The 23,724-nt window shown below is 35.5% G+C and overlaps 3 protein-coding genes across 3 annotated transcripts; 2 read left to right on the top strand and 1 right to left on the bottom strand.

The window, feature by feature from the left end:
* Nucleotides 1-8,772: 8,772 nt before the first annotated feature.
* On the top strand, nt 8,773-9,153 carry EV154DRAFT_488457 (uncharacterized protein; the record flags this gene model as incomplete). Its single annotated transcript, XM_051599119.1, has 1 exon — nt 8,773-9,153. One exon carries the CDS (start codon nt 8,773-8,775, stop codon nt 9,151-9,153), a length of 381 nt encoding a protein of 126 aa, XP_051450477.1.
* Nucleotides 9,154-13,046: 3,893 nt separating this feature from the next.
* EV154DRAFT_488456 (uncharacterized protein) lies at nt 13,047-15,518 on the bottom strand (the record flags this gene model as incomplete). Its single annotated transcript, XM_051599118.1, has 7 exons — nt 13,047-13,079; nt 13,221-13,384; nt 14,100-14,268; nt 14,727-14,792; nt 14,939-15,064; nt 15,174-15,188; nt 15,270-15,518. 7 exons carry the CDS (start codon nt 15,516-15,518, stop codon nt 13,047-13,049), a joined length of 822 nt encoding a protein of 273 aa, XP_051450476.1.
* A 1,789-nt stretch (nt 15,519-17,307) lies between these two features.
* On the top strand, nt 17,308-17,847 carry EV154DRAFT_488455 (uncharacterized protein; the record flags this gene model as incomplete). Its single annotated transcript, XM_051599117.1, has 2 exons — nt 17,308-17,324; nt 17,430-17,847. The coding sequence occupies 2 exons, from the start codon at nt 17,308-17,310 to the stop codon at nt 17,845-17,847; spliced, it is 435 nt and encodes a 144-aa protein (XP_051450475.1).
* Between the last annotated feature and the right edge of the window lie 5,877 nt (nt 17,848-23,724).

The raw sequence follows: 23,724 nt of genomic DNA, 5'->3' as shown, positions 1-23,724 counted from the left end.
AAAAAATGGCGTTTAAAGATATCAAAATGAAACAGACTCCTTAAGATCCGCAATAGCATAATCTGGTATATCATCTACGTTAGAGAAGACGTTTTTAACGTGAAGTATTTCGATTCAATTTTTCAACCATTGGCAACAAGCCAGGTTTGAGTTAAAATTTTAATTTTGACCATATCTTTGCTTTTGCCTTTCTTTCTCGCTATCTAATACGTCAGGACTAGTATAGACGCAATATTCCACAGGTTTACTAGCTATCAAAATTGTATCAAAATTTTTTCTAAAGATGATTACGTAATGAGCGTTAAAGCTTGAACAGTTTTGAGCGTTCAGTGTCCCATTCAACAGTGATAGAATCTATGGAGAAACGGGATCAAACAGTAACTTCTCTGCTGCCTCGTAGATAATACTTGTATTTGAATCCTTATAACAAACCGTTGTACTCCTTTCATATATTGGAATTAAATTCAACTTGAAGACCCAAAGATCAAACTTTCTGGCCTTATATATGTAGTACAAACAACATGATTCCCAAGCAAAGTAAAGAGATCACTTTCCTCTAGACCGTAAGTTGTTTGATACAAGGGTTTTTATTGAATTGTACACGCAAATCGTATAATCGACAAAAAGTCAAATACTTAAAATCCGTGCCACAGCGGCATCATTCACCAAACTACGGAATGAAACAACACGAAAGTTATTCGCATTATTTTTGTTCCGATTCCTGAAAAGTCTCAAAAGTCCACATCTAGTTGAAACTCATAGCGGTAATAAATTGACTTCTTAGAAAAAAATGGCCGTAAATAACCACAGTTACTTAAGGATCAAGTCCCCAGAATGGGACCTGATAACTTGATTTCATTATTGGCATATTATGCTATCCTAATGTCATCTCTTGTTACTTTCTTTGAATTAGAAATTGGTGAAAATAGTAATGTTGACATGCCTTAAGAATTTGGCAATGCCGAGAACAGAAAAATAACAAAATATGTGTTTTATTATATGTGACAAAAGAAGAAAGAACTATCCTAATTTTTGACTTCGGTCAGCAATGCTCTGGGTTTCTGATATATTGTTAATATTTTTAGACAGCCAGTGTAATGGATATCATTTTCGCGATCTCCTTCTTTCTACAATGTGTACTGCTGTTGTGGGAGTTACATTGTTTTGCCTTCCATACGGTTCAATTTTTGTTATTATTAATCAACGTCCGTTAAAAAACCTTGATTCTGCTACTTGTTTTCTCCATCCGGTACCCAATCTTCTTTCTTAATCCTTAACCGCATAAGGGCCATATAGACCCTCTGTTCATTCATGCCAAAAATCAATGACAAAAGCAATTCCTCGACTCATACCACAACAGGGCCCAACATACTGTTGATATTGCTGTGAAAAGTCTTTGAAAGATCCATCGCATAACTGCCGTCAAATAAACGGGGTTCGCTTTGTTTAGGTATGACTGTTTTAAGAATATTTGTTGCATCCTGATCTTCCACTGATCCTCCAGCCAAACGTATGCTCTGGCTTATACTCGCTTCGCCTGTTCCAAGTCTTGTAATATAATCTATAATATTTTTCTGAGATCCTGATTGTGAATCTAATCGTGTCGAAAGATCATTATGCATCCAATTAAATTTTGTCTTCTAAAATTGACATGCACCGTTGCATTAAATAATTCACAGGATCGTTATATTCTTGAGCAACGATGAGCACGCGCCTGTAGAGAAACGTGTTTTAAAAGTACATTATATCATATTAATCGTTGCATTAATCTGAACTTACTCCCTGTAGTCTGTAAATATTTCATGCGGAAACAGACTAATTTGCCAAAGTGGGTGAGTAGGACAGTTGTCAATCTTAAAAATCGCATCTTGTACAGTAGTCGCTCGATTTAAGGGTGACCAAAAATTTCGGAAATCTCACCCTTAAATAGAAAATACCCTTAAATCGAAAAGCGTGACTATTTTAAACAGAAGTCACTACGCCATTTTTAACCATGAAATATGATCATTACTGCGAAATATTTATTTTTATTCGGACATTCAATATATTTGATCAAAAAGTTAGAAAAAAGTCAAAAATACACTGTCAAATCGTTCGATTTAAGGGTATGGGGAATTGGAATCTCACCCTTAAATAGAATAGTGGTTTAGTGGTGTTACTGCTGGGGACGGAAGATGTTTTTACAAAATCCACCCTTAAATAGAAAATACCCTTAAATCGAACACCCTTAAATCGAGCGACTACTGTATGAATGTTCATCTTAACATAAACGTAGGTACAAAAAATACTTTTGCTGCAACTGTTATTTCCATTACATCGTCGTTGTTAAGGTTTGCTTGCTTTATTGTCAATCTATCGTGCGTTGCGTTAAGATCTGGAAAAATCCTTTTGCGAAGTGATTCAGTTGGACAAACAATAGCTGCTGGTAATAAAATTTTCCTGATTTTAAAATGGTTAGTATTTAGAGAAATAAAGATATGTTTTTAACAAACCTTGTTGAACAGAGATTTATTTCACCGTCCTCATTACTCCTCTTGGTAATCCAGTCAAATAAGTACCGTTAATAGTTGTGTTTTTCCATCAACTAAAGCACCAGATTAGATCTTCATTTAATCCAGCTAAGTTGGCTATTCTTGCTAAAGATCCACGAAGAAACTGTTGCTTGTTCGACACAATATCAGCTCCTTCATATGTGAAACGGAAAACATATTTCGTAATAGTTCCTGGATTGCTCGACTAGCTGCCGGCGATTCTAGTTTATCATAAATTGGTTTTGATAATTAGATCACGATCCTGCTATTGATTGAATAAATTTTAATACACTAGAAGTGCGGAATAAGGGTCGAATGGCAACTTGTATATAACAATATGCAAGGTTTTGAGCGAAAGAGATTTGAAAATCTAATTTCAACATTTTCCAGTTTGCGATGAAATAGCCCATTCGATCTGCGAAGGAAAAATCTTGAAGTATTAATTGAATATAAAATCGATCCTTATTTTTATCATGACAAAGTATCTATCTTATAATGTCGGATTATTGAGTCTCAGTTCATTACTTGCTCTATTATGAACATGATTTTCTACCTTTTTATTTTGAACTATTCCACAAACAATTTGGGTTCATTCAGCAGCTCAAATTGTTTATGAGTAGACAGATAACGAATATTTTGTATCATTTGGACAAGCCCCAAATTAAACTTGTTTAGTTATATTCCCTTGCGTAATACATTGAAAGCTTTCTAAAATGTTTGTGGGTCTGAAATGTTACTTGCAGCGATGAACGGCTATTCGTTGAATTAGTATTGTTCTACAATGTAAATGACATTTTCCGTCGGAAAAAAGTATTTCTCCATCGTATGGTTATGAAGTTGTTTTATCCCCTGGTGAACTAGCGTATTAATTATGACCCATGTTTGGACATAACAAACGAAATTACTGTTCTTAATGACACATAAAGCTAATTGTTGACCAATATTTTCACAATTAGATTCTCTTTCAGCAGGTCATTGTTATTTTTATATGTTAAAAAGAATGGTAAAAACTGAAAATAACTTGATAAATTAATCGTTACATATTAAAAATACTTTCACATGGAATATATTACGTCATCAGGTCACACGGCTTTCTTTTATTTAAAAGTCGTTATAATCCGGAAGGTTATTTTCCTTCCTTTCTTTCCTGTCCCAACCGAGTTTTTTTAAAAAAAATAATGTTACAAGCTGTTGCTTTCTTCTCGTAAGTATTCGATACTTTTACTCTTTCGATAAATTACCAATGGCTAATGTCGCCATTGGACTAATTTCTAAAGAAATTTAATTTTAATCCTCGTTTGTCGTTTTTTTATTAGGCTTTTTCCTCGTTCTGCTTCTCTCCCCGTGAGAAAACGAAAGCTATTTTTGGTTTCTCTCTGCTCTTCGGAGCTAGAGAGAACCACGAAAAAACAAAAACTGTTTTCTCCTGCTGCTATTGGTCGTCGTGTCCGCCTCTGTGTGGCACCGCCACGTCGTTCTCGTGCTCGTCGTCTTCGTCCTGCGGGTGTCCGTCTTCGTCCTCCCTTGGCTCCTGCGTGTGGCCCTCTTTCTCCCTTGTCCTTTCCTGTTGTGGCTTCCCCTCGGATGAAGGAGTCAGAAAAGCGAAAACGCTTTTCTGTCTCCATCTCAACATCCGAGGTGGAACGCCCAACTAAAAAAATAAAATTTTAATTTAGTTGTTTATTTAAATTTGCCCAACCAATGTTTGAGTTTTATGATAAGAACTGTATTCCAGTTAAACCGTTAATAAGAATTATCACGGAGTTTAATAGTATTTTCAGTATATTATCGGGGTCCCTTTTATCGCGTTATATACAAGAATATCTTTAAGCCGCTTGTAAATTTTTTTTTAATTGTATTGGGTTTTCTTCTTTTGTTTTGAATTGACTGGATTAGTGGCACCTGATTTTTCCAATAGATTACAGGGAAAATATATCAGTTGCTTTTTGCTCTTCCTAACCATCTTTGCGAACGAAGTTCTTCTAGTCCCTTCGAAATGCGTTTAAAACAAAAATCAATGATATTGCAATGATCATCTCACCTTTTATGCCCCTATTATTTTTTATTCGGAATTCAATTTTATACTCAAACTTTAACCTATATCTGTCAGCTTTTTATTTCCTTTGGCATAATTCGCATAAGTTATAAACAACCTTTGCCATTGCCTATTCTTTTATTTCATTTCTTGTTTTCTTTCTGTATAGATATAGATTATAAACTTCCATTCTTTTCGAGATATATTTCATAGATATTTTTTGTTCTATTACCATCCTTTTTCCGAAGAAAAAACTGCTTTTAATAAGCTATTCATTCTGGGTTCAGTCTCGCTCGTGTTGTTACTACTTCTTTCTGAGGGATGACGGCATTGGCTAATCTTCCCGAAAAATCTTCAACAACAAAGAATATTGTTCCTAGACAGCTGTTAGGTTGTTTTTTTTAATTGCTGACATAATATCGTTCTTTCTATTTACCATCAGTTTCTGTTAGTTTGATTTTGTTTACTAATCCCTGTCGGGACTGTGTAAACATATTGAAAAAAATAGTAGAGTTGCTTAAATTTCATCTACAAGAATATTGTCTTTTCCCAATTAAACTCTTCAACCGATTACTGTATCCTGGAATAGTGTACTACATTAGTAATTGTGGTTACTAGGTGTCTCCTTTCTCAGTATATGTAATTGTAACAAGTTGGTGGAAGAGGACAGTTTTTGTAGGCTCTAAGTTCATCTACAGTGACGATGACGAACATCAAAGTCTTGTGGTTTTATCCATATTTACCGTAGTCGAATTACGTTACACCATGATAATCCATAATAATTGACATTATCTTTGTTCAAAGTCCTGAAAAGTCTCAAAAGTTCCCACCTAATTGGAACTCAGAGCGGTAATCGACTGAATTATTTGAAAAAATTACCGTAAATAACTGCACTTATTTACGGATCAAGTCCCCAGAATGTGACCTGATAACTTGATCTAATTATTTGCATATCATGCTCTCCTAAAGTGATAAGTTGTTACTCTCTTTGAAATAAACACTTGATGGGAATAGTAATGTTGACATGCCTTATGCATTTGACAATGAGGAGAACAGAAAAATAAAGAAATAGGTTTTTTATTATATGTGACAAAAAAAAACAAACAAAAAGCCACTCTAACATTTGGATTGGGTGAGCAATGCCGTTTGTTTCAGAATATCTTGTTAGTATATTTTGACAGCGAGTGTAGTGAATGTCCCTTTTGTGATCTCCTTTTTTTTGCAATGTCTACAGCTGTTCTGGTAGTGATATTGTTTTGTCTTGCTCGTCGTTCCATTTCGTTTATTTTTAATCGGAGTCTGTTAAAAAACGTTTTTTCTTTTTCTTCCTTTCTCCATCTGTTACCCAATCTTCTCTCCATATCCTTAATTGCATGAACGCCCTGTAGACCTTCTGTCCGTTCAAGCTACGAGTTAGCGAGGGAAACAATTCCTCGACTCATACGATAACAGGGTACAACATTACTGTTATTATTGCCATAAAAAGTCTGTGATTGATCCATCGTATTACTGCCGGAAAATGAGTTGGGTTGGCTTTGTTGAGGTATGGCTGTTGTAGTGATATTTGTTCTACCCTGATTTTCCCCTGATCCTCCAGGTAGATTAATGTTCAGGCTTATACTCGCTTGGCTTGTGACAAATCTGGTAATATAATCATTAATCTTTTTTTGAGATGCCGATTGTGTATCTAATCGTGTCGAAAGATCATGGTGCATGTACTTAATTTTGTCTTCTAAAATTGGCATGCACCGTTGCAACAAAGATTTGACAGGATCATTGTCTTCTTGGGCGACGATGAGCATGAGCCTGTAGAAAAACGTTTTTTGTGAGTACATTATATCATATTGATTATTGCATAAATCTAAAGTTACTCCTTCTGGGCTGCAAACAATTCATGCGAAAAAAGACTATTTTGCCAAAGTGGGTGAGTAGGAAATTTCTCCATCATAAAAACAGCATATTGAAATAGTCTTTTTCTTAACATAAACATAAGTCCAAAGAAAGCTTTTGCTGCAACTGTTACTTCCATTTCGTCGCCGTTGTTTGGGTTTGCTTGCTTTGCTGTGAATCTATCGTGCCATACGTCCAGATCAGGAAAGATCATTTTGCAAAAAGAGTCAGTTGAATCAACACTAGTTCTTGGTAAATAAATTGACCTGATTTTGAAATGGTTAATTTAATACAAAAAGAATGATTTGTTTTTAACGAACCCTGCTGAACAGTGAATCCGGCTATTAACCTCATTACTTCTCTTGAAAATCCAGTCCAATAAGCACCGTTCATGGTTGTATTGTTCCATTTATCTATGCGCCTGATTTGGTCTTCATTTACTCGAGCTAAGTTGGCATTTCGGGCTACAGATCCACGATTAGTACGTGTTTTGTGATCGAGCTTATATACAGATATAACTGTGTCATCAATTCTCTCTTTCTTATTTGATAACCTTTCTATAAATCATTATTGCATTACTCTTTAAATCAAATACATGCTATTACACTCTATTTACTACGCATTGATTACTCATCAATACATAGAAAACAATAGTCATACATTTATTCCAGATAATATAATCCAATGATATGATCGCTCGTCAATAACAAGATTCTCGAAGGTACCATGAGATGCTCGATCTTTAATTGACAATACGCCTATTGTATGTTTTACAGGTTTCACTTTAATGATTGATATTCAGCCAGCCCTGAATATGTATATAAAGAAACCAATTTATTGTATAATAAAGACTTTAGTTTATTTTTGCCGTTTGATAATTTTACTTCGTCAACTTTCTTTATTTTATTCTTATTTCGTTGTTTTATCTCTGGAATTTCTCAAGGGAACAGAAAACTCGTTCAATGCCGGACGGAAAAATTAGACATGTTTAAGAAACACTTAAAATCCTTTTTTGAAGCCTTATTTTAAAAGCAAAATGGTAGGAATAACACCTAAATACAACTATACCAAACTTAACAATACCTGCAATACATACATATACTTTATAAAAAGTCTCTTATTTTATTTATGTCAATCAGCAGAATATGAGAAAGAGCTCTTTTCCATCCATGACATTTTTCTGCCATGCTTCCAGCGTGCTTGTGACACACTAAATTCTCCAAAAAGATCTATTTGTGATGACATGCATTGTCTAATTCATTATGATTCTGAAACTTCGCTCGTTTTTTCGCAATTCGTTTTCCTATGAAAAGCGGAATGCAATCTATTAAAAAATGTTCAATACACCTTCGTTGAAGATTCTAATAATTAAAAGGTATACAGTATCTACAATTCATTAAGAAAATTTTTAACTTTCTAAACACTATATGTGTCAGGTTCATAACACCAATCAGACGCTAGTTACATCCGTTTAGTATCAGTACAACGTCTTAAGAAATCTTGCGTTTGCAATTCGACGGCTAGTTCAAGTTCAATGTTCCGACTGAAGACAAACGTAGGGACAATAAATAACTACCATTTGTTTGTCTATTGTGACTAGCAGAAGAACTAAGGAAAGACACACCCGATAAAAACAAGTCTAACGGGATTAAAAAACCACAAGAGTTAGCCATAGTTGAACTGGTTCTAATTATCCAAAAAGAGTACTCCTGAAGGTCAATTTAACTGCACGGACAAGAAGAAAGCGGCGACAATAAATTATCGTCACCGCAAGGCAAAGTCTAATTTTCCCACATCATCAGCGGTTTATAAAGTGGATATTTCACAAACCCAACTTGGTATAGTACTTTTTATCTATAACAACTTCTTCTGAAAAATATTACCTAATGTGCAGATACTCGACTTTTTTTCTAAACGCTCTCGGATGATGTTACCGAAAGATTATTTTTTAAAACGCCTAAGAAGAGCGAATACGGCTGAGCAATGCTTTACAACTATTGCGGAAATCAGATGGAAATAATCAGATAATACAAAATGGAATGAAGCTAACATTAAGCATATACATAAATCTGACCTAGAAGTAATATTTTATTTCTGTTGGGCGAGAAAACAAGATTGTCAATAGATAGACAAATAACACTAAAACCGTTATGGGATGCAGTCATACGTTTGTGATGAAATTCACAAATACTTTTAAAACAGATCCATTTTGATGCACCATTATATGACAAAACTAAATACCTTTAATGGAAATTGGAACGCAGTAAAAATTAAAATTTTATTTTTTTAATAGGGCGTTCCACCTCGGATGAGGATATGAACACCGAAAAGCGTTTTCGCTTTTCGGATACCCTCATCCGAGGGGAAGCCCCAACGGGAAAACAGAAGGGAGAAGGCACAGCGCACAACGCAACAACAGGACAACGAGGGAAGAACGCAGAAGGTAGACGACGACGAGGGCTTAAACGGCGTCGTCGTGTCACGCACAAGCGGACACGGCGAGCAACAGCGGGAGCGGAAGCGACTTTTTTTCTCTTACTGGGTTTCTCTTGCTCCGAAGAGCTAAGAGAAACCGAAAAGAGTTTTCTTTTTCTCACCAAGAGAGCAGAAGATCGCGAGAAGAGACTAGATAAAGATGTAGTTATTTCAGTAATTAGTACAATTGTGACATCAGCCATGGGTAATCTGTTGAAATGACAGTTGCTTTCAATACGTACCGGAACGAAACAACGTTTTGAAACATTTTTTTAAAAAAATACTTTTGATGAAAAAAAAAAGCAACCAAAAACAATCTGGTCGGTTCGATCCTATTTTTTTAAAAAAAATACATGGGAACGGATGACGTGACTAAAATTGAAGAAATTTAAGTCACGGTAGATCATGTTTGGCTATGCCCGGTAGAAACATCGAATATACCGTTATAATTATGAATAACCTTTGGGAGGAATTAAAATTTTCGTAGCGAGGTCGAACTTTTTATGGTTTGAAAAGGGTATAAGCTGATTCCGCAATTAAAACCACTGTCATGTAGTTATCAACAAAAATATGTATTAAGAATAAAGCGGACGATTGCTACATAGACGAGCAATTGTCATCACATGTCAATTTGCTGTTTCATGGGAAAAGTGATTTTTTTAAAAACTCAATTTCGTTCATTGACATTGAGGATTAACAAAATAACCACAACCCAATGCGTGTGATGAGCTACATGTTTGTCAACTTATTAAGCCTTTGAACCTAGGTTTAAATAAAAGAAATATTAAAATACACCTACATCAACTACCTTCATACTCGCTCCTGTTCAAAAAATGGTTTTGATCGCTGTTACCGTCGGTTACTTACGCCCGTGAAACAATAATCGTCTTCATTTTGATTTAAACTGTAACAAATATATGTTCACCTATAATTCCGTTAAAAGGTTTCCAAATGTCATTGATCGTAACAATTTTATACGCACTGATGAGTATTTCTTTTGGCAGGAGATGAAGCGAAGTGGATTTTCAAAAATTTATCTAATGTCCCCTTAAAACTAAAAAGTGGATGAGATTATTACAATCAGGACAACAATTGTCTTGGACACTGCAAAATAACAACGTATGACAATTAGATTAACATAAACTGTCGAGTTAGCTTTAAAATTAGGTAATATACTGTTAATTAGTTGGTTTAGACAATTGTAATGGCCATAGAATTAAAATACACCGCGGAAGTATAGTGTCGGTACTGAAAGGTGGATTGTCAAAAACTAGATTGGAAGAAGATGACCTAATCGCAAGTAAAGTTCAACCACCGATGGGCATGCAAGATAAATAGGTGGCGCCTTTAGATTTTTTGTTTGGGAAGTCGGTTTAGTCATGCAAAACAAGTATACTCAGCATATTACCAGATTCTATTAGGAAAACTTGATAAAGGGTAATAAACAACGGATCCAGACGGAATGATTACTTGCGTAATCATACAGTATTTAAGTGAATGTTTCTACATTTTGAGGACAATGAGAATATGTCTAGGATGGGTAAGAATTGGAGATGATGTTGTGTATAATGCAATTGCGGGGCACTTGCGGTAAATTGCCAGATACCATACTGTATAAACTCTTGTGGAAAGAGGTCTATCCTTATAGGTTTTCCATTTCTTATACTACACATGGTAGTCGGTTTGGGAGGGAACAAGAAACCACACAATAGACCCCCCAATTGTTCTGTTTGATCTAAAGCGAGAATCTATTGGGAAACATAAGTCTTAAGAAATTGATGTAGATTAGTAGACCCATTCCTCTCTATACTAGTACCCAGTAAACTTCAAAAACTACCAATAGATTGCATATACCGATTGGCAACGGTAACCTAAAATTTACGATGTTCCTCAAAAAATGTAGTTTGACGATCAGATCACTTTCGAATGATATGGTTATTGGGTTCGATGAAGAAGAAATAAACTACCAAGAATTTAGACATAAAGGCGGAATTGCGAGAAATAATCACAGAAAATATTTACTCAGAGGCCGGAATAATTGGTATGTTGCAACTGAAATGTCAATTAATGCTGAGACATGTTACAAAAACATAGCTCATTACAACTCCGACTGGGGATAGTTGTATGTAGGTAAGAAACCTATTAAATAAATAACAATTCTCTGTCAATTGTGTTGTTAACGGACGAAATTTCTTTCTCTCATTTCAAAATAGAAGTCACCAGACGTAAGAGGAGGTACGACCAGATGCGGTAAGAAAGAGGCCGTAAGAAAAAATGCGGATACCAGCGCCAAAAAATTAATCGATTAAAATGTTTCCGCTGTACTAGCACTGTGGGAGCAATAATCAAATCAGCTAGCCAAAGACACTGTAGCCCAACTTGTTGAAATAAAGGATCTACATTACGAACACGGCATTTTGTTTTGTGAGGAACGAATTTCCGTATGGGATTTTTGGAAACCTTGATACTTTCAAAAAATGCACTGGAGATTCTAGGTCAGCAATCAATTTGATCTTATGTTAGGGGAACTTTAGGAAGCGTGGGCCTTACGTTTTATGGGAGTTGAGTACTGAGAACAACAGTTCGGCCTTTAAACGATAAATTAAGTTCGAAATGCACGTGGCATCCTTCGTTGTAGGTTTGTATGGATTTGTCAATTGTTAGGGTTTTGAGGATGCATTAAAGTATAACAAATACGTAAGATATGTTAGTTTATCAGGGAAATTTGGCGCATGGGATGAAGTCATGGGTATCTCGGGTGAATGCAAATACGCGGTTCGTTTATGCGCCGATTTTTTTGGACATTGAAAACTCCTGAGTTTTAGCGAGATTAGAGTTCTGCGTTAGAAGCAAGGGTATACTGGCTATGAAGTTCGTAGAACGCATTAAAATCACGATGTGACTCTATTAATACGTGTTAACGGTTATATTAAAAGAGTCTGGCACTTTTTCCATTACTTTTTTTGTTTAGTCTACTCTACAATTCAATATATTTAACATCGTACGTAAAATGCGAGATTAGCTATGACAGTTCTTCAATGCTTGACGATTGTAATAAATGGGATCTAATATAAAATTTAAAACTTTGCCTAAAAACTTCTTTATTTGGAAATATCGTTTATTCGTTGTTAATCCTCATTTTGTTTTGGTCATATGGCACGTTGATATATTTATTTGCACAAACCATTTTGACATAATATTCGTTTCTTCAATTTGCAGTCTCTGCTTTGCGATCTAGCTAAAAATAATTAAAAGCAAACATGTTTATATTTTATGAATACATTTTCACTATTTTTTTTTATGCATCAGAAAGTAGCATAACCAATTATTACCGTCGTTTCTATTTACAGCAAGTATCATTTGATGATCCACTTTGTAAACACCTACGATCGCAAATAAAAAACCTTTTAATTTACTTTATCATTTTTTTGCTCACAAACGTTAGTTTTGTAAGAAAAATGATTACGATTTTCGCAACCGATATATCTTCAAAGCCGCAAAATGGACAATTACTAGAATACAACAGCAATATGACATCATAATAGTTACAACTGTGGAAATCGGTGTAGATTTATAAAAATAAAAACAAGAAAATTATCAAACTTGCAAAAATTAACTAAGGCTTTATTAAACAAATAAAAGGGGGTCTTTATATACACTGTCATGAACTTACTCGCCCTGTTTATTGTCTACATAACTTAACCATGATCTCAAACCCCTTGTGAAACCTTGTTCTAGAAATCAATATCAGTATCTCTTGCCCGCTACCAAACTCCCTGTAAAACCTTGTACCAAAAATCATATCAGTATATCTTGTCCGCTACCAAACTCCCTGTAAAACCTTGTACCAAAAATCATATCAGTATATCTTGCCCGCCACCGAACTCCTTGTAAAACATATCATTAATCTGCCTCTCAATATTACTCCCGCTTCCTGTCTGACTCAACCTTAGTAAACCTTTTCCCGATCATCCTTTACTTTTATTCGTAATCCAGTTTTCCCGCCCGTATCAAACCATAAATATTCCCCGAACCATCATATTATTCAATGTCAACTAAATCCAGCCTGTTACTACTCGTCAAATCTCAATTACTCATCCTTGTCAATAATCTATTCATGTATCTGTTCCGTAAAGTCCCTTGTTAATCTATAATTTAAACCCATCGTAGTTTTTCCCATGTATAAGAAATAGTATAAATAGATGCTAGTTATTTATTAGAAAAACGTTATTCTGGATCTTAGTCCTAACCCCCTCCCCCTCTTAATAACAAACATATTTTATTTTAACCAATCGCCCCCCTCGTGTCGCCAAGTAGTTTCTGTGTCTTGTTCCTGTTCCGTCCGTGACATACACATTATTTCTGACATTGACCACAGATGGGCTGATGACGGTCGTGGGTAGATTCATCCAGATAATACTCGGATGTAATGATCCCATGTAGTTTGGGTTGGCTGTCAAGAAATTTAAAATGAGACTTTATTTTTTAGAATTCTCTCGATGACCCTTTCTTTTCTAAAGATGTTTTTCATTAACGTCTACTATTGAAAATCGTATCGGAAACTGATTAAAAGTGCTTTATTGGAGTAAGTAATTAGCAAACAAACAATCTCCACACAGAAATTTTCAATCGCTTCAAGAAAGCGAGAAATTCCAACGACGGTGGATATTTATCGTTGTTTTTATTCTAAATAGGATGAAAGAAGGAATCATTTTAAATGCCATATTAACATGCCATGTAACAGAAATAACAGTGACCAATTGGACACCACGTTATTAATCCTGATATCGGCTTTCATTATTAATGTTATAAAAAATATTATATCTTAAACATAGTATGAATTTTATGTCGCAATCCTGCAGATGTTATTGAATGATTTTACTGTCTTAATACAACGTTTTATCTTCTTGCTTAACTATAAACGTCAGCTAGGCAAAGGATCCGTGTATCTAAAAGTATTCTGAATAGGTATTAGACGAGTTTCTATTAAAACCATCTAAAACTTTTTTAAATTACACTTCAACTACATTCGTTTCAAATCTTGGATATAAAGGCAAAATATATTAAGTGTTTAATAACAACTGTAAGGCTCCTCAGGTTTTCCGGCATTTTCAATTTTAGCTATCCCACTGGTTATCCGGATTGTTGAGGATAACATAATAACACACCTAGAGTAGAACTATCGGAGATGATCCAATAAGGACATGATTCCATATAATCACACTGGTGGGAATTAGTTGTTCCACAATTTACCTCTATCAATAAAACAATGCTGTGTAACGTGTATCGAGCGAAGAGTCTCATAGGACCTGAGCCATAGGTATATGGAAATAAGTGCTATTGTTTGTATAATTGTTTATTTACTTCTTTATATTTATTTATTTCTTGACCTCGGTAAACTAAGTTTGGTAAATCATAAACCTGTTACGTGGCTTTGGTCTCTCCTTCTTCCTTCTGCCTTCTTTTCCCATATTTAGTAGAACCGTCAATTAAGTGATGACTGTCAAGGTTTTGCTTGTTATGGAATCACCGGTGCTGGACACTGTCAATACCCCCCTCTTGATACCTTTCAAATTGTATATAAATACCCCTTGATAGTTTTGTAGAATTATCTCTATCTTCTTTAAAATAAAAATTAGAGGCGACTTAGTCGTAACAGTACTTGCCCTTTTCTTTTTCTATTTCACAACACGGATATAGCCCAACTGCACCCAGCCAAACGTCGGATCATAAAATCTATTGCATAAATCTGAAATGTATGCATCCTATGAACGTATGTGCAACACCTGCTTTACCACCTCCTTTGCCTTTACAGTTTCTATTCGTTTTTCTCTAAATCGTATTAATGCTGTCAAGTGTTTCTGCAGAGAAGTGTAAAATATATAGAAATGTTGATCATACTTGGTATCAAAGTTGTTTTTTAGAGTTTATATTTGTAAAGTTTATCGGATTGACTTAGAAAGCCTTGTCGCGTACTGCAAGTGTCTTGTTAAAAATGTTAAATTACAGTTCGTATCGACGTCAATTTGAATATATCAGAAAATACAGCTAACCACCTCACGAGCCATAAGGTCGTACAAAACATAAGATCTTTAACGGTAATAATCGATTTCTTCTTAGAGCTTTGACCTATCTAACAAAAATTAATTAAGGTTTTAATGTTTTACTTGTTAAGATGTATGTGGTTGAATACTCACCCGAATCGTGAAAGCTTTACAAATTATTACTCGACTTTAACCTACCGTAGCATTATGACTCTATTGAATACTAAAAAACCAGATACTCCTAGTGATATTTGAAAGTCTTCAATGTCAGTTAGGCCTAGGTTTGTTCGCTACTGGTTTTATTTTGGAAGATGTATTTTCAAGAACAGACTCGTATTCTCGACCAGTCCAGAATACGCACTTTTCGGGGACACATTTTATATTTCGGACATTGTTATTGGCAGTAAATTTACAAACTCCATATATTATGAACATTTTAGACGTTTTAACATGAACCTGGTTCGAGATTAGATTCTGAACACTGCTGGGTTGTCTACTATCATTACATGAATAACAGCTTGAGATTCTCAAGCTGTTATTCATGTAATGATAGTAGACAACCCAGCAGTGTTCAGAATTAGTGTTCGAACTTTTCGAGCTTGCTCCGATCTTGCACCAGTTCGAACGAAGCTCGAACCGAGTTTTTGTACTTGAGAAATTCGAGAGTGATAATAGCGAATTAAGAATAAAATGTGAAATTTAACAAAGTAAAATTATCAAACTGCAAAAATAAACTAAACTTTATTAAACAAATAAAAGGGGGTCTTTATATACACATTATTTCAGACATTGATCACAGATGGGCTGATGACGGTTGTGGGTAGATTTATCCAGATAATACACGGATGTAATGATCCCATATAGAAAGACCATAATGAGATGTCAATAACAATAACAATAACATTCATTCTTAAACTGTGTATGTCTTGTAGCACAACATTCAGGGGAAAATGTAGTTCTTATTAATAATAGCTGTGGCACCGCAACGTGGCTGATGTAACCTTCATATGTTTTCATATTCATGTTTTTATTTAAATGTATGCCTTATACTTGTATGAAGGATGATATGAGATCAAGCCTGTACATAAAGTAAATGATCAGTATTTAATATAAAGTACCAATAAGAATTATATTTAGGATTATCAAATGGAAGATTTAAGAAGTGTAGATAGAGTCATATATTAAGTATATAGCCTCGATCACGACAGTACTCGAGCTTGCGCCACTTTTTTTGGGTTCGAGCGAGCTTCGACGGATGCTCGCTCGAAGCTCGCTCGGCTAAAATGTCGATAGTAGTCACTTTAAAGTTAAGGTCCTTCAAAGACTACAGATGGCATTTCCCCTTGATTTTAATCTTTTCTTCCCTTTACCATTTTTTTTTATTTATGCTCTAATAATTCCAATTAAAATGCTTTGGACTTTTATTTAATTGTACAACCAGCAAACACATTTACCATAGAAAATAAAACAGTGTTGCACACTATACCCAACTAAGCCAATTTTTTACAGCAACCATAGTAACATGACGTAGCTGAATTAATTTAAACTTTCATGTTCACAAATCCAAATGTATTATAATTATAGACGCAGTAATAGTTTGATTTAATTATCCGAATTTGGGGTTAAGGCTGGTGAAAAAAAAAATTTTCTTTTTCCAACTTCTATTTCATAATTTTCTGTAATTAACATCACTTTGACGTGCACTTTGTGTAATAAAAAGGGCGAGCGAGTTCGAGCTATTGTATTCGCAACCGAGCTGAGCTTAAGAAACTTCGAGCGAGCTCGAGCTGCAAAATAACGCATCCGAGCGAGCTTCGACTGGAACACGATCGAAGCTTGCTCGAGAGTTTCGATCTTCATTCCGAACACTACTTGAGATGCTAATGACCTGGGCATCCTTTAAATCATCATGTTTAAAAATTCACTCATTCAGAAGTTTGATCTAATTGCTTCATCGTTGTCAAAATTCGCCGTTATGTTCAGTTCTTTCTTTCTTTTTCAGTGAAATAGATGAGCAAAATGTAACTGCAATATTTACAATTGTTGACTTTAAGTTGGAGAATTCATTTTAAATTAGACAGGTCAGGTTTAATCTATTGTGGTAATTGAAAGTACCCTTAAAGTCATTTAAAAGATTCTGATTCATAACTTAATCTGAGATATCTACATTTCATTTTGGTCTCAAGTACTTCCGATGTGGCTTAAACTTGTGTCGGTCTTTCATACAAAAGACGACGTCATCAGTAGGCTTACTTTTTTATTTTTCGACTACAGGAGATAATCAGTGTTGTTTTTTATTTCTTTATTTTTTCATTCGAAACAAATATTAAATATGTTTTTTTTAAAAAAGTAAGTAAACGGCTTTATTGGCATTGGGACATCACGAAGATGTCAAATGAAATCATGTAATTAATGACTTCCACCATTCCTAATTATGATCTTATCTCTTTTTAGTTACAACTACGTGTTTTACCCCTCCTCTGCTTTGGCAGAATCTAGCTGGCGTCCTTTGGGTCTTTTCCCAAAAAGAAAGTTGTTTTCCGTTTCTTCGTGTTCTTCGGAAGAAGAAAAGAACACGAAACGAAGAAGAATTGGTTTCTGTCGCGTTTCCTTTCCTCGCCCTTCGTGGGTTGTACGCCGGGGTCGTTGGCGAGCTGCTCGGCGCCCAATCTGGGGTGGCCTTTGCCGACCTTCGCCCCGGGTGCTTTTTTTACCTGCCTGCCCTGCCCCTGTCAGGATTGTTTCTTCGCCTTCTTGGCAACTCTCTGCTTGTCCTCGCCGCTCGCGGCAATTGGCCGAAAAAAGAAGATGGCCTTCTGTGCTCTTCTGTCGTTCCGAGGAGGAACATATTAAGAAGAAGAGAAGAATTTGAGGCTGTCTTCCGGACGAAATAAAAAAATTTATTTGGCAAAAAAGTTTCGAGTTTTGAACTGTTATATATATTATTGTAAGCCTTAATGCGATGGGATGTTTGGCGATAGCTTCATTAAAAACTTTAAATTTCTAAGTAAATGATGATCATACAGAACTAAAATCGAAACCAATATGAAGCAAACAGTAGTAACTATGCTGTTTTGATCACATTAGCTCCAGTGGAAATAAATCCAAAAAGTCAATCAGAAACTCGATCACCTGGCTACGGATATTAATAACCTCTTTTAATGTAATTGAGGTATATGAAAGATGTCTGTTGGCGGTAAAAATTTTGATCCAAATTTTGTAAAACTCTTGTCCCGGTCACATTGACGATTAATATGGCGACGTGGCCCACACACATGTGCTTAACTCTTGGCTCTACATCGACCCTACGCAACTAAAACCTAAATTGCTTTTCTAAGATTTGACGGACCGTCAAAACCAAAAGCCAAAAACTACTTTTTCGGTCCGGTTTCAAAATTCTACTTGAAATAATTGTTCCCAATTAAGGGCTCAATTTTAGTGATCCAAAAACATTGTCTTGTTATTGCCAATATGCTACATCATTCTCGTTGCCGTGCCAATAAAAATGTTTCGCCAAATATCAAACGCTTCAAAGATGACGGGATCAAATTAATCCAGTTGTTGTGTTTTGAGGTAAGTAAAATTAAAAGGCAGTGTATAAGTAGTTTGAGACTGTTTGTAAGATTGTCTTTATTATGAAATAAAATAAACAAGTGTTTATATAAAAAAAACTATCTGCTGTACCACTATCTTTAGTGTATCTTTGAAGTTGTTATCATTTTCCCAGTGTGTATCCTGTTACCTTTAACTGCTTATTTTGTAAATATGTTACACTTGGAATTACTGTCATCTTAGACACATTGTACTTCCATATCTTTAGTAAGCTTTTGTCACTGTGTTCTTGTAACCTTGTGATATGATAGTAGCAACTATCTATATTGGGTAATTGATTCCTTAATCATTCTTAATGTATTGATGTCATAGATATAGGTTTATTTAATGTTGCAACAATATAGCAAATCACCACACCAGGCGAAGACGCTCGATGTACCTTGCATCATTTTCTGTGTCAAGTTGTTTTCTGGCATAAGCAGTAGTTTTCCGGAGTGATTCCGCATCAGTATTAAGATGTGTAGCTGATTATCGAGCAATCCCGTCAATACAAAGACCAACAGAAATATTACGTTTATTCAACCAACCAGCAATCAATTCCCAAATGTTATTTAGTCATAGCAGGCATAACCAGGATGTTGGAGGTGATACCAACAAGCATCCTTGCTATTAAAAAATGACATGCTAAAATTGTCAACGCCACTCTTACGTTCTGGATGCCTTGATTTCGTGTTTAATTTTGTACCACCACTTACGGCAAAATCAATTCTTTGACATAAAAATCGATATACCAATTCATTTGGAAGGACTCGAGTTCGTCATGACCAGTCAAAAACACAAAGCAGTAAACTATTTCTCAAATTCTACTCTTCGCTTGGGAAATAAGGGAGTATCAATTCAATCCAGAACATCCTTACATAATTTTGTGTAAAACTGGAGTCAGTCAACGTTGATTACCATCACTAAGCAATAGCGTAATTGTGGAAAGTCAGTTACATCATCCGCAGTTTCAGTCGGCAACTCTATCAAAAAACTGCCATCGTATACTTCAGATCTGTTACCAGAAATAACATCTCTTGATTGCCAATGCTTCACGTTGAGGACAAAATATTCATGGAGTAATAAAATATTTAAAGTGAAGATGATAGAATTGTAATAGAACGATCTCCGGGGTTCAAACTGCTTTCTGAATTAGACAAAAAAATTTCGAAGCTGACCGAGATGTTCAAGGGAAAAGCTCTAATGCCGAACAAGTCAATCCAGAAATTTTCTCATATATCTTACTGTCAACAGCGAATACGTTACGGTAGACTTACTCTAAAAGTCGTTTTCGACATTCCATGAAATTAACATTAAGAAACAAAATTATTTTTTTTGCGTCGTAACGGCCCAAGCACTATTCCAGTGCCATTGTGGCTTAGATATCAGATACAGTTTTATATGAGAAAAACACATCATTAGTTCCCCCGGCTTTAATTTTATCAAGCCATCAGTGTCTGCCAGGTCTTTTTTCCTTCTCTCTTTTTCTTTCGTCATAATTTTTTATAAAAAATGTTTCAACCTCATGCTTTTTTTCCGTACGTATTACATAATCTTGACATTAGGAATAATAACCCATTGCTAATGTTACCAACGGACTAATTACTAAAATAATTCAATTCTAATGCTTTATTTGGTTTTTTTTATAAACGTAGCGTCTTTTCTCCTTATGCCCTTCTCCCTTCGGGAAAACAAATATTCTTTTCGGTCCCGCATTGCTCTTGGGAGCAAGAGAAAACAATAAAACGAAGAAGACGTTCTCCTGTCACTGGTGTCGTTGTTCGTGTCAGGTTGTATGTGGCACGGCCACACCGATCTCGTACTCGTCGACGTCGCTCTTGGCGTGTGACATATTGTTCTTCTCTTCCGCTCTAGTGAGTCTCGGTCTCTCCTTTGTTCTTTCCTGTTAGGGCGTCCTCTCGGATGACGGTATCCCAAAAGCGAAAACGCTTTTCGGTATAATTAACCTCATCCAAGTTGGATCGCCCTATTAAAAAAATAAAAATTTCAGTTATTTTTGCGTTCCAATTTCCAACTAAAGTCTCTCAGTTTTGTCATATAATGTAGTATTAAAACGGATCTGTCAAAAAAGTATTTGTGAACTTCATCACAAACTTAGGATAGCATCCCATAACTTTGTAATTTATCCGTCTATTTACAGTTTTTTTTCTCACCCAACTGGAAAAAATGAATCCCATTCATGTCGAATTTATATCAGTTTATAATAGGGACGCTCAAATAAAATCGAGCCTCCAGGTTCCAGCTTCCAGCAAATTTTTTTCTTTGTCCGATGTCCAATAAAGATTTGCATAAAAAACTATAAACTTGAATGATATTTTTTGTGTCCAGCTTTTAGATTCCAAACTTTTACTCAGAATAAGATTTGATTGGAGGAGGTCCTGAACATGATGTAATGAATCAATGAGGAACGTATGATGAAAGATAGTAGAGAAAGATGTACTAGAAGATGCCTTATGTCATTACAAAGTATAATTTTTGGCTCCCGATATGATGATGAGTGTTATATAAAAACAAAAAACGTAGCGGATTGTCCTTCATTTCATCTTAAATATCACATAAAATTTTAAAAATGAACCAAACACCTGTCAACATTCAGCCTAGACCTCAACAAACTGAGGAACTGGAAACAACTCCACGTCTGTCTGCAGCTACCCCTAGACCCCAGGGAAGCTCCACGACTAATAGTCGTCCTGGTGTTACAGACAAGATCCCGAATGCAAAGAGCTGGATCAATGACTTCGATAGTAATGGCAAGTGCTCAAAAGATATTGTGGTTGAATGGATGCTAGTAGGAGATAATTGGAGTAAATTCAGCGGATATGAAAGTCAAAAACCAGGTGAAGCCGAAAGCCAAACAGGTATGGCGAAAAAGCTGGCCCAAATCCTCGTCAACAGAGGACATCGTGAAAGAACCACAAAAAGTATCATAGAGACGATTAGATATTTGAAAAAATCGTTTACCGCTACTTACAAGACGGTAACCGCTACTGGATATGGTGTTAATCCTGCTGTTGATGGTAACGTCACTGTTGAAGGTAAGAAGAAAACTACTAACTGCTAACTATTATACCGTTAAATTTGTTTAACTTACTATATCTAAACTTTTAGAGAAAACCACTCATTTGTTTAAGTGGTATTATGATCTTCTCCCTTTACTTGGCTCGGATCCACTTGTAACTGGTGAAGGAATGCAGTCGAATGGGAATATCGTCAGTGGGACTCCTGATTTAAGTGCGTATGATGAACAGCCTGATCATGAAGACGATGTTCATTCAACCAACATGGATGATGTTGATGATGTCAACTTGGATGATGATGATGATGATGATGATGATGATGATGTTTTGCCCCTCTCTTCCACTAGACCACCTTCGCCTAGACAAAGTAGAGGAAAAAAGAGGAGTCTCAATGAGTGCATTACCGACTTCTTTGAGAGACAAAGAAAAGCATCTAAGAAGTATGAAGATCGCGAGGACGAGCTATTGGAGTTTCAAAGAGAAAAGAGGGATGACGAGAGAGTAGCAATGATATTCGAGAGACAAAAGCAATGGCTGCTTTTGAATAAAGAACTTCGAAACGAAGAAAAAGGATCTGAAGGATATGAAACCATAAAGACGTTTATGAAAGACCTTGCAGATTATTAACCTATTTTTTTTTTAAATAAATGTTTATTAATTTTGAGCGTTGTTATGCAATATATCATTCTTCAACTGATTTCTTCTGAAATTTAAACTACTATCATCATCTGACCTATTCTGCGAACTACTGATGAATCTTCTATGTCCACTGGCCTCTCTGAACTCCTCTATGTCAGTTGAATCTTCTAAAAGGAAATTATGCATAATGCAACAAGCACGAATCCATCTTCCCGCTTCGATCAAAGTTTTCCTGTCACGAATTGTAATACGAAGCTCTTGAAGGCTTTGGAACTTTCCTTTCAGAATTCCATTGCAATGTTCAATTGCGATACGAGTTTGAGCTACATACAAATTAAATTTCTCTATTTCTTCTTTTGTAGCCTGTACTGAACCGGTTCTGTATGATGAGATGACAGTCGAGGTAACACTGTATGCACTATCAGCTAATATATATTCACCAGGGGAGAAATGTCTATGTGGGGATTTGGCCAGACTTGTTGCTTGATAAACATTATTATCATGAATAGCACCAGGACATCCAGTGACACAAACACGAATTCTTCGTTTGTGATCACAAACGAGCATTGTAGAGATACCATACGCACGTTTATAAGAATAAAAATTATTCTTGGCATAGCTGGGACTACGCTCGGTTCTTATAAATGTACCATCGACAAATCCGACGCATGACTTGAAGTGGCTTCTTTCGCCTATCTTCTTTGATATATGTTCCCTTTCTTCTGCCGCTGGCCAGTAAACATACTGATCTTCTTTAGCCAGAATTGCGTTTATGGTTCTCTTGGTGTAATTGATTACAGTACCTTCTACTTTTAATGTTAGATCATAATAAATCTGAGCGTTTTTTTTGTCATACCAGAAACACCAAAGTAATCGGATACCTGCGTGATTGAAGCAGCATTTCCTTTACATCCCAATCGATGAAAAGTGATCAAGAAATGGAGCTCAATTTTCTCTTTCGTGAAGTTCTCGAACTCCTCATAATCACCAAACGCTCTGACTGCGTCTTTGAAGGCTTCTTTACTCATCCTTATTTTACTTTTAAAGACACTTTCTCTACCTTCGTTTAATAAATCGAGATATGTGCCAGTACGAATACGAGTACCCCAGTTTTTTTTACGCTGTATCTTTCGGTTTGTAAAGCAAGGTAAAAAGCTGCCATTGTTTCCAGATTCTGTTTTGTCATTGCGATTATGCGACGATCTACTTCGGTCGACTTGGTTTCTCGTTCATATTTTGTAATGAAGAAAAACAGCATTTTTTTAACGTCTTCCATGAGACGTTTTTTAGTTGACAAGAGAGGCATAATAATAATAAAAGTGTTGTTGAAGTGGAAAAGACTAAAGTAATAAATTATGTCATGCTTGATAGCCTTACATCATGTAACGAAATACCAAAATGTTATTGGACGAAAAAAAAGCTGGAATTAATTTTTATTTTGCTGGAGCAAAAAGTGCTCCAGCAAATTTAAGAAATCACAA

The sequence above is a fragment of the Mucor mucedo genome, assembly GCF_025094135.1.
Source record: "Mucor mucedo strain NRRL 3635 chromosome Unknown EV154scaffold_249, whole genome shotgun sequence".
NCBI classification, from domain to species: Eukaryota; Fungi; Mucoromycota; class Mucoromycetes; order Mucorales; family Mucoraceae; genus Mucor; species Mucor mucedo.
This window is presented reverse-complemented; position numbering and strand designations above follow the sequence as displayed.